The sequence below is a fragment of the Nycticebus coucang genome, chromosome 16 (genome assembly GCF_027406575.1).
Source record: "Nycticebus coucang isolate mNycCou1 chromosome 16, mNycCou1.pri, whole genome shotgun sequence".
Lineage (NCBI taxonomy): Eukaryota > Metazoa > Chordata > Mammalia > Primates > Lorisidae > Nycticebus > Nycticebus coucang.
Genome location: NC_069795.1, coordinates 3227944 through 3244934, shown reverse-complemented (window position 1 = coordinate 3244934; position 16991 = coordinate 3227944). Strand labels below are relative to the sequence as shown.

Sequence of the window (16991 nt, the reverse complement as noted above, 5' to 3'; positions counted from 1 at the left end):
AACACACTGTGCTCTTCCAGAAAATCTAGCAAACTCCTGACAGGCAGGCTGCAATGGACTGTAATCCTAGCACTCTGGGAGGCCAACGTGGAAGGACTGCCTGAGTTGAGTTCCAGACCACCCGGAGCAAGAGTTAGACCTCGTCTCTCAAAATACCTCGGAGTTGTGGTGGGCGCCTGCAGTTGCAGGTGTTCTGGAGGTGGAGGCAGGATGGCATGAGCCCAGGGATTTGAGGCTCTGTGAGCTAGGCTGATGCCATAGCTAGCACTCCACCCTGGGCGACAGGGAAACCCTATCTCAAAGTAAGTAAATAAAAAGATAAAAAATCTGTTTTGTTTTTTTTTACTTTGTTACCCTCAAAGTAGTATGGTATCATAGTTCGAAGCAACCTCAAACTCTTGGGCTCAAGCTATCCTCTTGCCTCAGTTTCCCAAGTAGCTGGGACTACAGGTGGCCACCAACACACTTGGCTATTTTTAAAGATGAGGCCTTGCTCTTGCTCAGGCTGGCCTCGAACTCCTGAGCTTAGGCAATCCACCCACCTCCAGAGTGCTAGCATTACAGACGTGAGCCACCACACCCAGCCTAAGAAATGTGCATTAAAGGAGTTACATCCATTTGTTCATTAACTAGTGAAGGAGACCCCAACAGGCTCTGGATTACTCAGCAACAAGTAGATAACAAGAAACATCTTTTCCTACATTAATTTTCCCTCACCTAGTATGTATTTTAATTTCATTCCCCAAGTTTATTTTTATTTTTTCTTGAGACAGAATCTCACTATGTTGCCCTTGGTATACCGAGTACGGAGGTGTCACAGCTCACAGTAACCTCAAACTCTTGGGCTTAAGCAATTGTCTTGCCTCAGCCTCCCAAGTAGCTGGGACTACAGGCGCCCACCACAATGCCCAGCTATTTTTGTTGCAGTTGTCGTTGTTTAGCTGGTCAGGGCTGGGATCAAACCTGCCACCCTTGGTGTATGTGGCTGGCGCCGTAACTACTGTGCTTATGGGTGCCAAGCCTATTCCCCAAGTTTAAAGGTCTGATTTCACTTATACTCTCAAAGTGATAGATGAATATTAAATTAATGTTTACTTTGAGGACTGATAACTGGCAGGTTCATAAGGAAAAGAAATTACAAATAAAGAAATTTACACAAGAAATGTCACATCAAGAATACTGTATCGCTACAAATTTTATTCACAAACTCATCTTTGTGGTTTTTTTTTTTGTTGTTTTTTAAAAAAAATTCCCATTATGAACTGGTTTGGTCAATCACTACAACACTTCCTAGCAGACATGGTAAAAACAGCTCGGCTCAGAATCGCCCAGATCTTTCACGGTCACGTGATCGCCTCCGATCTCGTTCCCGGCCTCCACCACCGCCGCCGCCGCCACCACCACCACCGCCACCACCACGACCACGGTCTCTCGACCGAGAACGACGCTCCCGGGACCTGGACCTCGACCTATGCCTAAAGCAAAGAAAAGGAAAGAAAGCTGTAGCATCAATACAAAACAAAACCACAATTACTAACATACTGAGATGCTGCATCTTGTCAAACTGATGCCAATAAAGAAAAAAAAAATTGTTTAGCCGGGCGCTGTGGCGCCAGTAGCTGTAGTCCCAGCTACTCGGGACGCTGAGGCAAGAGAATCGCTTAAGCCCAGGAGTTGGAGATTGCTGTGAGCTGTGTGAGGCCATGGCACTCTACCGAGGGCCATAAAGTGAGACCCTGTCTCTACCAAAAAAAAAAAAAAAAAAGAAAAGAAAAAATTGTTGCCAATTAAACTGCAAGCCATCACTTGGGAGCTGTATCTTGATTTGAGATTTTTTTCTTTGAGACAGACTCTCTTTTCTTTCTTTTTTTTTTTTTTTTTGTAGAGACAGAGTCTCAGCTTACCGCCTTCGGTAGAGTGCCATGACATCACAGGACTCACAGCAACCTCCAGCTCTTGGGCTTCCGCCGATTCTCCTGCCTCAGCCTCCAGAGCAGCTGGGACTACAGGTGCCCGCCACAACGCCCGGCTATTTTTGGTTGCAGTTCAGCCGGGGCGGGTTTGAACCCGCCACCCTTGGTATATGGGGCCGGTGCCCTACCCACTGAGGCACAGGCGCCACCCTCACTCTGTCACTCTTGACAGAGTGTCGTGGCATCACAGCTCACAGCAACCTTAAACTCTTGGGCTTAAGCGATTCTCTTGCCTCAGCCTCTGAAGGAGTTGGGACTACAGGCGCCCACCACAATACCCAGCTATTTTTTTGAGACGAGGTCTCTCTCTGGCTGGTCTTCAACCTGTAAGCTCAGGCAATCCACCTGCCTCAGCCTCCCATGTGCTAGAATTACAGGTATGAGCCACTGTGCCTGGCCTTGATTTAGTTCAAGTTTGAGGCAAAAACCCAAACATCTTAAAACTGAGTAAGTATGGTATCTTCAAACTTCTATACCTTCTAGAACCAACTTAAATGACTACAGGGAATCCTGATGAAAAAGTGAACTGAACATACACCAAACTCTCCCTTCACCTGGAACCAGGCCCAACCCACAGTTGCTCATTAACTACTATGGGGAGAGCAGGGTTGTTTTTCTCCCATATTCTTGTTGACAGTAAGATAGAATCACCAGTATGTGTCATGGGAGAACTGCGCTATGATCAGAACTGGATCTAATTATCAAGCACAAACCACACTCTAACGCCTTGATTTTCCCTGCTCTGACACAATGGTTGGGCATTTAAATGCCCAAGCAGACATACATGACCACTGTGCCCACTTCTGCCAGTGTTTTGAAGACACCACTAATCTGTCCCTAAATCAAAAGAAGTCCCAGTGGGCATATGCAGTATTTAAAGAAAGTTATGTTACCTGTCAGGGAGAGAAACTAATAAATACTCAATTTCTTCATTAACCTAATTTTAATGGTTACCCACTTAACAACCCCTTGCTTAGGTACTAAGGTTTGATCTCTACTGGACAAACAGGGCAATGAAACTTTCGTCTGTGAGCAGGCTAATATTCTTCTCCAAAGCACACATTTTTATATTTTAAAATATGTACCATGTTCTAAGCAGTGCTTTTATTATAAAATAAAAAGAAATGATACCTCTGACATTTTTGTTCTCCTAAGGGCAATAAAAGCCACCAGGCAAGACAACAGCTACCCGAGGTACTCACTTCTTGCGACGGCGCCCATACAGCTCGCGCCGCAGTTCTCTGGAAATGGGCTTTAAATGCATGAAGTTGCAGAAGCCACCTCGTGTACACTCTCTGTGGGTCAAAAGCAGAGCTCATCACATCGTGCACACAGGCCCCTGGACTGTGCTCAGCCACCATGGCGGCTGCATCCACTCGTCCCACACTCACCCCATCTCATACTGACGACAGCAGGCTTCTCTGAAGTCCGTCACGGGTGACAGCTCAGCATGGATTGGCTGTCCATTAAACCAACGGTTATTCAAGTCAATCACAGCCTTTTCTGCATCCTCTTCACGGCGAAACTAGAAAGAAAAAAACAAAACCAAGGTACTTGGCACTCACACTTTCGTAACATGTTTCCAACTAGTAACCCAGAGACACTATGCACTCACTTGTATAATAGGGTGGAATGATGCTGCTGGACAATTAAAAAAATAGCCAACCTCTTATATAGGAAGCTTAATCTCATTATAGTCCAAGATTATGCCTTATGTTGCCTTCATTTTCAAATCCACTGGTTAAAGATGCAAATTTAATGATTGTATAGGCAAAGTCTTTAAAAAAAAAAAAAAAAAGGAAAAAGAGACCAAACATATAAAAAAAAACAACTAACTCCCCCAAGTCTAAGCAGTTTCTAACCAACAACTATTAACACATCTTTCACTAAATGCTGATGACCACGGTGTGCCGCCCTAATAGTGCTGACAGGACACACAGGCCGGTAAGCCCAATTTTGGTCCAGTTGGCAGAGCTGAGTCACGGCCCCAGCCCTGCAGTGAGCCTGAGCACACAGGGTTCCAGGGCTACCGCTCGTAGCCGTTTGCCTCCGCTGCCGCCCACAATGTGGCGCCAGGGCTGTCTTGCTCCTACCTTGACATACACGTTTCCCACCAGGTGGTCTCCCAGGTTATCACAGACGTTCATCTCCTCAACTTCTCCATACTTCTCCTCCATTTCTGTAAAAACCTCCTGAAAAGAGATTGCAGTGATGTAAGGTTAGTTATATGGGGTGGCGTCTGTGGCTCAAGGGGGTAGGGCGCCGGCCCCATATGCTAGAGGTGGCGGGTTCAAGCCCAGCCCCGGCCAAAAACTGCAAAAAAAAAAAAAAAAAAAAAAGGCCAGGTGTGGGGGCTCACGCCTGTAATCCCACCACCCTGGGAGGCCAAGGAAGATGGATCACCTGAGTTCACGAGTTCAAGACCAGCCTGAACTAGACTGAGACCTTGTCTCTAAAAATAGCCGGGTGTTGTGGTAGGGGCCTGTAGTTCCAGCTAGTTGGGAGGGTGAGGCAAGAGAATCGCTTGGGAGATTCTCAAGAGCCTGAAGTTGCTGTGAGCCATGATGCCACGGCACTCTACCCAGGTCAACAAAGTGAGACTCTGTCTCAAAAAAGATTGTAATTAAATAAAGCTCAAGTGTTAAGTATGTTTATTAGTGGAGAAAAATTTAAATTCCTTCCAAGAGAACACAGAAGGTCAATAGGTCTACCAGCTAGAGGTCAATTTTTTTTTTTCATGGCTTCTCAGAGGCAAAGAGTTCTATTTTCTTACCTCGAAAAATTCATCATAGTGTTCCTGCATCTCAACATCGCTGACAGCACCTGCAAACAACAGAAATCTTGCTGGTTAGGACGAGCTGACGGAGAGCAAACTCTTGTGCTTAAACTCAACCTGCTACAACGACACACGAGATTATCTAGAGAAACCCGGCAGAGCCGCTCTCCACAGCACACTGAGGTGGCTGCGTCTCACAGCTACTTGTTAATGGTGGCAACTGTGCCGAGACTTAAATGTCCCTATCGCAGTCTCAATTCTGGTTATTAAAATATTAAAACCACAACCAGTTTTAATCAGCATCAAAAGGGCCACAAGTTTCAGAAAGTATAAGGGGAAAAAATTGAATCTAAAATTAAGGAACTTTCAAATAAAAATTTTTTCTTTTAAGATTTAGAATAGAGGCCCCATAAGCACGTTGATTTGTTTCCCCTTTTACTATGTTAAAACAGAAATGGAAATCAGGGTAAGGGATTAAGAGTTTATGTTCCTAACTAGCTTCTTTTATAGACTGCCAGCCATAGAATGCTATAAAAAAAATTCTTTCTGATGCGATTAAAACCCAAGCAACCATAAAAACGCAGTAGGATCATTACCAGGCACAATTACCGTATTTTGGATGCCCCCCCATAAGGAGAAAGTTACAATGCTTTTGTTGAAGGAAGCATTCTTAAATTTCAAAACTGTTTTCACCCACTCATTCTTCACAATTCACATGCACTAAGTGAAGCCATCCATTATGTGGATAGATGTTGCAAACTTATCTAATTTTATGTTCAAATCTAGAATTTTCTAAACTCTGAGATATCACAAAGCTGGTATGTCAGTAAACTCATGTTCTAAACGGACAGATGGGGGCAGGCAAAGGCCCGACTGGCTTCAAGGTAGGCGAGCTCAGTCTGAGACCTTCCACAGGCCATGCTCCTGTGACCAATCAGCTGATGATGTTGGCTGCCTCACCTGGTGCAACCCAGCAAAGCATCTGACTTTAAGTTTGCTCAGAGCTTTTTTATCTTTAAAGACAAAACCTAACTCATCTTCTGACTTTGAAAATGATTTAAGTCCACTTTCTAACCTAGCTGGGGCTATGTTGCAGTAATTTTTGAATTTCTAGGAATATAGTTGATCTTCATACCCAAAACTTACTGACAGCCTGCAAATGGTACCATAGGATATTCTGATTCAAAAGCTAAAACTCATTTCCTTTCCCACATCATAAAGAATGTGAGGAGGAAAAATAATATTTACATGCTCAAAGTATTAGTAGCTTTGAGAAAAGGTTTTGTGGTGGTTATTTTTTTTTTTTTTTTGTAGAGACAGAGTCTCACTGTACCGCCCTCAGGTAGATGCCGTGGCATCACACGGCTCACAGCAACCTCTAACTCTTGGGCTCAAGCGATTCTCTTGCCTCAGCCTCCCGAGCAGCTGGGACTACAGGCGCCCGCCACAACGCCCGGCTATTTTTTGGTTGCAGTTTGGCCGGGGCTGGGTTTGAACCTGCCACCCTCGGCATATGGGGCCGGCGCCTTACCGACTGAGCCACAGGCGCCGCCCTGTGGTGGTTATTTTAAATGACCTGGTTACACCCATTCTGCTTAAAGTTTCTGAATGAATCAAACTGACTAGAAGGCGGAGACAAGAGCAATAAAATATTAACTACAAATTGATTTAAGTGACTCAAGCTATTTTAAATAATAAACTTGAAAAATAAACCAGTTTTCTTACAGAAATATTATTAAACTGGGATTCACATTTAACTTTTATCCACACATATGAACCTTTTTTCTACACGTGAAAGGGTATGTTGTTAAAAAGAGCCAGTAATTTTAGGTAATTAATTTCTTCCTAAAATGAAGAATTAGAATTTCATTTAACTTTTATAATTTGGACCCCAGAATTGGAATATTTAGCAATAACTAAACTTTTATTTATAGTATACGCAAAGCAAGAGTATTGTGAATTGTAAATAAAGACACAAAGGAAACTAATACAACATTCTATTGTCAATAAAGCACACACAGTCCCCAAGTAAACAACCAGGGTAAAGAATGATTAATTACTGTTACTTAGTCACCTACTTGCCATTCATTTTTATCCCAGGGAGGAGTGGTTAACAAAAATTATTTAATAAGTCAATATATAAACATTTCCCTCCACCCATTAATCTTATTAAAGACCAAAACAAAAACAAAATAAAACAAACAAAAAAACCAGGTATTTTAAACCAAGGGTCACCAAGTAAATCCTGCTACCATCAGATTCAGGGAAAGAAATCTCTGCTGCCAGGTCAGCATTAGCACAGAAAAGCATTCAGTGTCTCAGTGGGAAAATTTGCCAGAAATCCTCTCCCCACACAGAACGTACATCTCTCTCTGAGCATAACCCAGACCTCCCAACCTGGGGCCAGCTTGAGAGGGGTGGCCCCAGGATCATTCCTCCCAGTGCAGGTCACCCTATAAACTGAGGGGATCTGAGTGAAGGACAGATCCAATGTAAGCTTATGGCTGGCCAGGGGTATTTCCATCTTTATTGCCTTGAAGCATACTGGCCAATGAAAACTACTTTGGTTTGGACTCCTTGATTTTAGTTAAAAGTCCAGGTGTTTGATTCAATTTATCCACAAATGACCAAACTCCAGTGATACCACAGCTGGATACTTAAAAAAAAAATAAATTAAATTTTACTTTTCTGAACTTTCCAACCATAGTAATCTGTATCTTGTTCTCTAAAAACTACCACTCAGTAAATATTCACAACCTAAATTTCTTATTTCCAGTACAGGAAGAAATTGGTAATGTCTACTGAATGCCCATTTTAAATTTATTTCCCCATCAAATACTCTTTAACTTTCCAAATGTAGCAAACTCCAACTCCTATAGCTGGAGATCGTATCTATGCAAAGTGCACTGAGTGTCTTTTCTGTCAAGGACCTATCTGAACTGAGCACATCCACCCAGTGTGAGTAACTGGCACAGGGCTGGTGAGTGAGAAAAACTCAGGGGGTCAATGCAAGCTGCAGACTCTTACTTGGGAAACATGCTCAGAACAACCCTCTCACAGCTAAAGCATGAACTCCAAAATGGAGTTTAAGGGGGAAAAAAAGGATAAGAAATAAAATCTGAAAAAATGACTTCAAAACAGTTTGTTTTTTAAAGTTTCAGAAAGTGGAAGCCAAGGCGGGTGGATTCCTGAGCTCACAGGTTTGAGACCAGCCTGAGCAAGTGCAAGACCCCATCTCTAAAAAATAGCTGGGTGTTATTGTGGCCAGAGCCTGTAGTCCCAGCTACTCAGGAGGCTAAGACAAGAGAATTGCTTGAGTCCAAGAGTTTGAGGTTGCTTTGAGCTACGATGCCATAGCACTCTATTGAGGGTGACAAAGTGAAACTCTGTCTCAAAAAAAATAAAAAATAAATAAAAAATAAAGTGCCAGAAAATGGGAAAAACATTCAAACACTGTTGTTCTTAGAGGGAAAACTGTAACTTGATGTTTAGTTCCAGTACATTCCCCCTAGGATGACGGTCTGAATAAAGAACAAGAGAGTAAAAAAAGCATCAGACTGTTGTAAAGGGCACCCTTTCCAGGCCTTTCCCCTTAACATGTGGGCAATTCAAATCGCCAACAGGTTTCCATGGGGTCAGTGGGACAAAAGCTTCTTGCCACCTCTAGTGAAAAGTGGTCCTTGACACTACCGCGGCAGACCAGATGGAGTGGACACTGAGCTCTGACACGCAAGCCCAGGGAACCAGGGAAGGAACTTGTATGAACTTACAGCGCAAACCGTCAGCAGACTGGGAAGAGTTTTGAGGGTTACGGTAAATGTTCAAGAGGGCAATGGTCTGAAATACAAAACGCAACAACTTTATATTATGGAAAATTAAATGTAAACACTTAACCGGTTGCCTTTGGTAATCACTTCAGTCGAGATTCAGTGCTGAAAAAGAGCAAGTTATTTTCTTCAGAAGCAGAGATGTTTTCTCTTAGTTGATGGCTGTCCTGAAACACCCTAACACTGCAATGTAACAGAGATCTCATGATATACTAATACTGTATTTCCGTTTACAGAAATGAAAAGTCTCCATTTCAAAATTTCAGTTCAGGTAAAAGTGTAAAGAGCTTACCAGCCTACTGAAATTTTTTTAGATGTTACAGAAAACTTTTAATGAACTGAGAAAGAAAAGTGCCTATATCAAATGATGAAAAAATTACTGTATTAGAGAAATACAATAATTACATATCATGAAATCTCTACTTCCTAGAGAAAAAATTATAATGGTGAAATAAAACCCACACTTATTGGGCAACTTACCTTATTGATTCCTTAATATTCCTAAGATTTTTAATTTTACAGAAAGAACTTAACAAAGGCCAGGCGTTCAGTCACTGTAAAAACCAATGATCGGCCAATAATGTTAAAACCCATTTCACATGGATAGGCCACTCTCATGACAAAGGTCAATGAATGGAAAAGGCCAAGCCAGAAACCTTCCCTAGAAAAGAAAGCCTCCTGAACGTGGCCAAGTATCAAGTTCTTGCTGTGTGCGCCAAGGAGTTCCAGCACCTTGTCCTGTTTGCAACAGCTCTATGTCAGCAGCTCAGAAGCCAACATTATTTGTCTCAATTAAGAGTGGGCTCTTTAACACCATTGTTTTAAAAAAATTTCTCCAACTGTGGGACTTACAGTGTGAGCCGTCAGCCGTCTGTGCACTGTTTTGGGGATTACGATAGATGTTTTGAATCAAGATGGTCTGCGGGGAAAAAAAAATAAAAAGGGGAATTCTACTGGCTGCTGTGCATATATTAGACAATTGCAAAGAGACAATTTGTTTGCAAATGGCTAAACGTTCGTTTTTCCCGCAAGTCAGACACTTGTCTTCTGAAGAGTACACCAAAACCATCATATTATGAAAACAGAGTTTGAGCAGTGACTTGGGTCAAGTCAGCCAGCAACCAAGAAGAAATTGTAATTGTTTTAAGTAGTCCCACGTTATTAAAGTGTTTGAATACAAGATAAATAATAGAACACTAACATGTTCTTGTACTTCAAGCTACCAGACACTAAGATGTAGAAAAATTCACATTATAATCATATTCCCCACACAAAATAATTTTTTGAAACCAAATGCATAACTCAACTGTATGCAGTACATCAAGTTCTCTGGTCTTAGCAAAACAGGCACACCAAACAGGTTTCTTAACTGTCATGGATACCTGACTCTTATTTACACTTTCTTGGTGGGATCTCTGTTTACATAATACAATAGTTTAAAACATTTGCTCTTTTCCGATCCTTCTTTTAAGGAAAAGATCCTTTTAGCCCTTGTGCTTTAAACTGGATCAGGCAGACTTGAAACCTTACACTGTACCGTTCTTCTTAAAATCAAGTTGTCTGAAAAAACAAACCATGTTTAAGTTAGTAGGCTAATATATTACATAAATCTTAATGTCCACATCACTGTAAGAAGCTTACAAAGAAACCCACCCTGAGTTACACTAAAGATTTACAAGCTTAATCAATAATTGTATGAGAAAAAAATAAATGTTCAGTCTAAACAGTATGTATGTAAAGCAATTTTGTAAGTGGTTTTACAAAAGCAGCTGTTTAAATGGGAGTGCTGTGTGAGGGGAGGTCCCCAAGGGTCTGTGGCTGGGAAACTCACCTGGCAGGAATGTCCCAGCAGCCAGGCTGCACACACTTAACCACTTGGACTCAAACAGGTCCAGGACTCTCCCCAAGCCTCAGGTCCTTCCTCAAACTGACTTTACTAAGTTTCCAAATGGGACACTGCAGCATGAAAACTCTGATGCAAAGTTCAACTGAGCTCTAACTGTCAACAGTAAAATTCACTGTGGGTCTCACTCAAGTAATGTGGTGGTGGCTGTTTAATGAAGAAAACTTCACTTAAAGGGGCAATACAGTTCCAATACCACCATAGGTGGCTAGGATTACCTAAAACCAACCAAAAACACCAAACTAGTAAATCATCTTAATCAAATTAAGATGCTTAAGCTAACATACCACTAACCCCTTAAACTCTAATGCAATCACCACCACCATGCTGTTTGATCCACAGTGCCCCAATCAACTTCACATTTGGTATTTTGAGGTAGTCAACCATTCTGGAAAAAAAAAATAAAAAATCAAGTCTCTGGCTAGCTTAAAGAAAACTTTTATAAAGTACTGGGTGGACACACACTTAAGGAGCATGGTTACTGTACCATCTATGGCCAGTGGGTTAGCTGGGGAGATTTAGCTCATAACTATTTTTTTGAGACAGAGTCTCGCTTTGTCGCCCTTGCTACAGTTCCATGGCATCATAGCTCACAGCAACTTCAAACTCTTAGTCTCTAGCTATCCTCTCGCCTTAGCCTCCCAAGTAACTGGGACTATAGATGCCTGCCACAATACCTGGCTATTTTTAGAGTCAGGGTCTCACTCTTGCTCAGGCTGGTCTCCAACTCCTGAGCTCAGATGATCACCTGCCTCGTCCTCCCACAGTGCTAGGATTGCAGGCATGAGACACTGTGCCCAGCCCTTGTTCATAAATACTTAAAAAAAAAAAAAAGAATAGAAATTAAAAGCAACTTCTCCAATATTCTGAAATTCCCCAAAAGCAGCAGACACAATCAGTACTAACAGATAGAGTCTTATTATACTAACCACTTAGTAATTAGGAACAGTGAAGTGGAAAAGCCATCACCTGATTCCTTCCTAATACACACTGCACTATGTGGGATTTTCTGTGGGTTTCAAAAGCAAAACACCCAGGTTGCTCACTTACACTGAATGGTGGATTTCCTTAAATGCTTACAGGAAAACATACAGAAAGATATGAACTCAAAGGCAGGGTCTGGCAGCTTCCAGGGACCATACATGATAGTTATCCAATAGTTCAAAGGCTGCACGTTCAGACTATGAAACAGGGCTAGAAGGAGTTCACTAGCTCTAAGTTTAGAAAGACTCCAGAGTAGATTTTCAAATTTTCCCACAAACGTGGGCAAAAGTTATCTTTCTCCCTTAATCTGCCAGTGATTCCTTGTAGGGTGCAAACTCTTGCCTTTTCAATTAACCAAAAATCAAACTAAAATCACTATTTTTGGTTCAATCGAACTCAGAAGGTCTAAGCCCAAAATAATAGGCAACTACCTCTTGATTAACAGACCTACCATGAGCCATGCATGCTCATCTCTCACTGGTTAAGCTCTGTTTTCACCAATTTGCATAACACAATGTAACTTGCTGTTTCCTCAACTAAGGATTTGAAAGGAAGGACACACCCCGAGGAACCTTAGTACGGTATGATGGACCTAGTCAATCACTCTAGCTCGTAAGGTGGCTCCATCACCTCTACTGGCAGCAGGGAACAAGAAGGGAAAGCCCACTCTGCATCCTGAGGCCTGCAGAGAGGTGCCGCCAGCCCCGGCCACACATCTACCAGAGGGGTACGGAGGATGGCAGGGCAGTGACTACTGGACACAGCCAGTACACAAAAAGTAGAAGTTATTTTCAAAAAATTCCTCAATTAATAAAAAACAGGAATGGAGTTCTTGGACCTTCTGCTGGCAGTGGTTTATCTGCCTTGTTCTTATTTTAACAAAAGAACATACTCAGGAACACAAATGGAAAATAAAACTAGAGAAAAAAGTGACTTGCTCAATGTGAGAAAATTATTAATTGCCTCTAAAAAAGTACATAAAAGTTTAGATAATTTACATGAAAACAAAAAAAGAAAAAGCAAACAAACCTGGCTAAAGGTCGGTTTATTGTGCAACCGAGAGCACCGGTCTCCATGACGACATGCTCCAATTTTGAAATAAAATGAACAGTTGACTCTGGAAGGGAAAATAAGAACTGATGATTTTGCTGGGAAATTATCAAGCACACGGAACTATGTCATTACCATGATACACACTATCAAACTTTCATTAACTTCACAGAAACACAGGCACATAGTTTTCTGTGGTAGTAAGGACGTTCCTCTTCCTTGTGATAGTTTAGGACAACTTAAATCAACTTTCCTCTCTATAAACATGTTACTCTTTTTTTTGAAACAGAGTCTCGTTATGTCGCCCTCAATACACTGCCATGGCATCACAGCTAGTAGAAACCTCAAACTCTTGGGCTTAAGTGATTCTCTTGCCTCAGCCTCCCAAGTAGCTGGAACTATAGGAGCCCACCACAACATCTGGCTATTTTTTGTTGCAGTTGTCGTCGTTTAGCTGGCCCTGGGTCGGATTCGAACCTGCCAGCCTCAGTGTATGTGGCTGGCACGGTAACCACTGTGCTACAGGCGCTGGGCCAACATGCTGCTCTTTGAATAAAGTCCCCTTGAATTCTAACCCAATTCTTCCTCATCAAAACCTAAATTTAACTTAAATCATGTCGGTTCTCTAGTTTTCCACAATGAAATTCTCTCTTGAAACATAAAGCAGTATAGTATGTCAAGATTCTGCCTCTGCCACTAGTTGCCTGGGCCACGGGAAGTTCCCCAGGTCTTAGATGTTATCTGGAAAAGGAAAAAAATGCCTTGGCATTGTTCCAAGAACTAGAGAGAACGTATGTGTGCTTTATACATAGTGCTATCATTACATAGGAAAAACAGTAGTAGTTCAGGTTCTCTGAAAAACCTGAGATAGGTTTCCTATACTAACAGGAAATTAAAAAAACAAAAAATAGGTCTTAAGTAAGTAACTCTCCTGGTTTCAACACTCTGAAGAGCTATTAGGGGACTGACTCAGTATGTCTTAAGAGACACCTGAGGTCACCCTGTCTTCAATGCAAAGCCCTCCCTTAATGCTGTTCAAATACTTTGATCCTGATCAAATGGAAAAGAGAAATCATGTCTCTCTGACAGCAATAGTGAGTGGTTTAGCAGAGCTATGATGAATTATGAAATGTTCCTAGAACTAGGTGGGCTCCTCTCAAATTTCAACTTGCTGAGGGGGGGAGGGCTACCTGTAAATTCATTTTAGCAAGTGTCATCTATTTAAATAGTAAATCCAGAGTTAAGATAGAAAATCCTCAACCTCAATCAAATTTGAGGAACCATGAAGACTAATGGCCACTGATTTATTATCAGGTAGCAATAAACGTGGGCAAGTCTGACCTTATCAGGAGAGGAAAATGATTACAATATATTTGCAAGCTTATTTTAGAAGGCTCACTTTCTTATCTGGGTAGAGTACTTTGGTGTCATGGGTTCACGTGATCCTCCTGCCTCTACCTCCCTACTAGCCAGGACTACAGTTACCTACCATAATACCCCGCTAATTTTTCTAGTTTTAGTAGAGGCAGGGTCTTGCTCTTGCTCAGTCTGGTCTCCAACTCCTGAGCTCAACCAATCCACTTGCCTCAGCCTCTCAGAGTGCTAGGATTACAGGTGTGAGCCACTGTGCCTAGCCTAGAAAGCTCAGTTGAGTAGATAATAACTTATCTTTAGGAAGTCACCTGAAAATGAAGAGCTTATTTAAAAAATACCTCAGAATGGGCAACCTCCCTAAAATTAATACCCAATTATTTCATATAATCAAAATAATTCTTATTCTTCCCGTACTTCTAGTGATGGCTTTCTTTTCACAGAGACCAGACAGAATTTAGTAAATCAATTACAACTTTTCTTTTTTTTTTTTTTTGGCCGGGGCTGGGTTTGAACCCGCCACCTCCGGCATATGGGACCAGCACCTTACCACTTGAGCCACAGGTGCCTCCCAATCAATTACAACTTTTCTAGCAATAAATTCCAGTAGTCTACTTACTAAATCACTGAAATGAAAAGATACAAGGTATCAGAAAGGCTATGCTTGGATCTAGTAGATGTCTCTAATTTCAAATGCATAATAAGCTGGGTTTCTTTCTTTTCTTTCTTTTTTTTTTTTTTTTTTTTGAGTTGAGGGTTTGGTGGAGAGTTATCACTGCAGCCCCAACTCCTGGCCTCAAGTGATCCTCCTGTCCAGGATTATGTATTTTTTTCAACTGCTTAAGAGACCTAAATTTCACTACTAAAGTAAAAAGAAAACAAAAAAAAGTTCATAGGAACCACCATCTTCATATTTTAGGAGTTGATCCTTGTTTCCTAGAAGCTAAAACCCTGAAATGAAAACAAGAGTAACTTAGATTTAAAAATCAACTTTTCTGAATTGATACCATGACTTACTTTCACAGTACAGCTCTAACAGGATGAGATACAGTTGATTATGGCAGAAGTAGAAGAACATTATTGGGATAAACCTTTAAAGTAAGAGTTTTGCATTAACACGTTTTAATGCCATTTTACTTTAATTATCCTTAGGAGGACATGTATATTCTTCCTCAATGACTTCCTTGAGGGCCAAGACCCCAATTTTATCCATCTTTGATTTCCCAGAAACTAGTCTATAGTTGACCTAAGTAAATGTTTCTGGAATGATTTCTGCATAAGATTTTGCTAGAAAATCCTTATTTAGCTATATTTAGTACTCTCTTCCAAGCAACACACTAGATTCTATCATGTGTAAAGAGAACATTTTACAAAACAGACTCCATCCTGGAAAACAGAAACATTTAAAACTGTGTTTGAAAAAAGTGGCATTAAAAACATTACCATAGCACATTTAGGAATTTATCACTGAAAACATATATTCACACAAGCTTTGTATGGCACTGAAAAACGCCAAGATGACAACTACTTAAGAGTAGATTAACCCAGACGTTTAGTCTGTAGGTTTTCAAATTAAGAACTATCCTCTGAAATGTCTGAACACATTCCTTCGGGTCTATTAAAGCAATACACTAAAAACTAGTATGTGCCAAGGTGACAATAAAACAAAAGAGAAATTAAAATTTCTACTTTTAACCTAAGAATTGATTAGAGAAGGCATGGAATCTAAAAAAAAAGAAAACTACCAAAACATCTTTTCCTTATACTGGAATTGCATACGCAAGCACAGACAGTCCCCGACTTAACATCTGTGGACTTTAGCGATGGGTTTACCCGGCGTTATCAAACGCAATTTACAGTGGGCTTACCGGGACGCAATCCCACCGTAAATGGGGGGAACATCCGTATTTTACGAGCAGACTATGTCTTTTATGGTTAACACCGCGGTCTCCGTGATACTTCTTCACGTCTCATGTCTGTAAAGTGCCGGCCCAATACTAGCTTAAGCCGTCAAGAAGCCTGTTCAGTGGATAAAACGCCAGCACTCAGGGTCCTAAGTTCTCCAACAATTTAACGTCGGCTGGCCCCGTGACATTCAAAGCCCGAGCTTGAGAAAATGTGTTAGCCGCGAAGAGGCCCAGGTCCGCAGACAACTCCCGCCCGCGCGAGGCGGCTTCCGGGCGGCGGCGGCAAGGAGGTCCGGGCGCCGCCGGGGCCCGGGGGCAGAGGCGCAGCCGCCCAGCTCCTTCCTCCCACCGCGCGGCCCACGAGGCGGCTCAGGCGGGCGCGCCAGAGGCCGGAAGGGCCGGCGCTCCTTCCCGCCGCCGAGCCCCTCCCCCGACCCGCCGGTCCTCCCGCCACCGCTCAGCCGCCCCACGCCCCAGCTGCGCCCCAGCCTAGAGCCCCGGAAGGCGGTTTCTACTCACTTGTCTTTCTCGGTGCCGAAGATGGAGGCCAAGTACTCCGCCATTTCCCACCCGCCGCGGCCGACACCGCTGCCGACGCCGCCGACCCTGCCGACGCCTGAAGGCGACGTCACCCGGACGCGACGACGCTCTACCCGCCCCCGACGTGGCGGCGCTACCCAATCCGGCGCGGCGCTGCCTGCGCGGGAGCGGGCTCAGCGCCTCGGAGAACTTCCGCCCCTCGACGCGGGAGCTCGGCGGCTCTTTCGGACGCCTGTCAGCCCGCGCTGTCCCGCGGGCCTCGGCAGCCGGGAGTGGAGCTCAGGCCGAGCGCTCCTCTGCGAACGCCGGGGCCTGGGGGACTCCGCTCGCCCGGCCGCGGGAGCACTGGGCAGTGCCGGCGTCCTGAAAGAAAAAACCCGAGGCAGAATGAGTCTAAGGAAGAGTGCAGCCCCGGGGCGTGGACCCAGGTTGCCCGATATACACTTCGTTAGCAGCTACCGTCAGCTTTTTTTCTTTTTTCTTTCTTTTTTTTTTTTTCTTTGAGACAGAGTCTCAAGTTGTCGCTCCCGGTAGAGTGCCGTAGCGTCGCAGTTCACAGCAACCTCCAGCTCTTGGGCTTAAGCGATTCTGTAGCCTCCCGAGTAGCTGGGACTACAGGCGCCCGCCACAACGCACGTCTCTCTCTCTCTATATGTATGT

The 16991-nt window shown here is 43.0% G+C and overlaps 1 protein-coding gene across 2 annotated transcripts; it reads right to left on the bottom strand.

Moving 5' to 3' along the window:
* Positions 1-1177: 1177 nt before the first annotated feature.
* Positions 1178-16429, bottom strand: U2AF1 (U2 small nuclear RNA auxiliary factor 1). Of its 2 annotated transcripts, none has more exons than XM_053565655.1 (8): positions 16311-16429; positions 12493-12580; positions 9429-9495; positions 4747-4796; positions 4067-4165; positions 3365-3498; positions 3176-3268; positions 1178-1475 (listed from the first exon to the last, which is right to left on the bottom strand). In XM_053565655.1, the coding sequence occupies exons 1-8, from the start codon at positions 16352-16354 to the stop codon at positions 1319-1321; spliced, it is 732 nt and encodes a 243-aa protein (XP_053421630.1). In that variant the 5' UTR covers positions 16355-16429; the 3' UTR covers positions 1178-1318. The 2 variants fall into 2 exon arrangements, with proteins under 2 accessions (XP_053421630.1, XP_053421629.1); XM_053565654.1 differs by lacking the exon at positions 9429-9495 and adding an exon at positions 8520-8586 and having other exon boundaries at positions 16311-16423.
* Between the last annotated feature and the right edge of the window lie 562 nt (positions 16430-16991).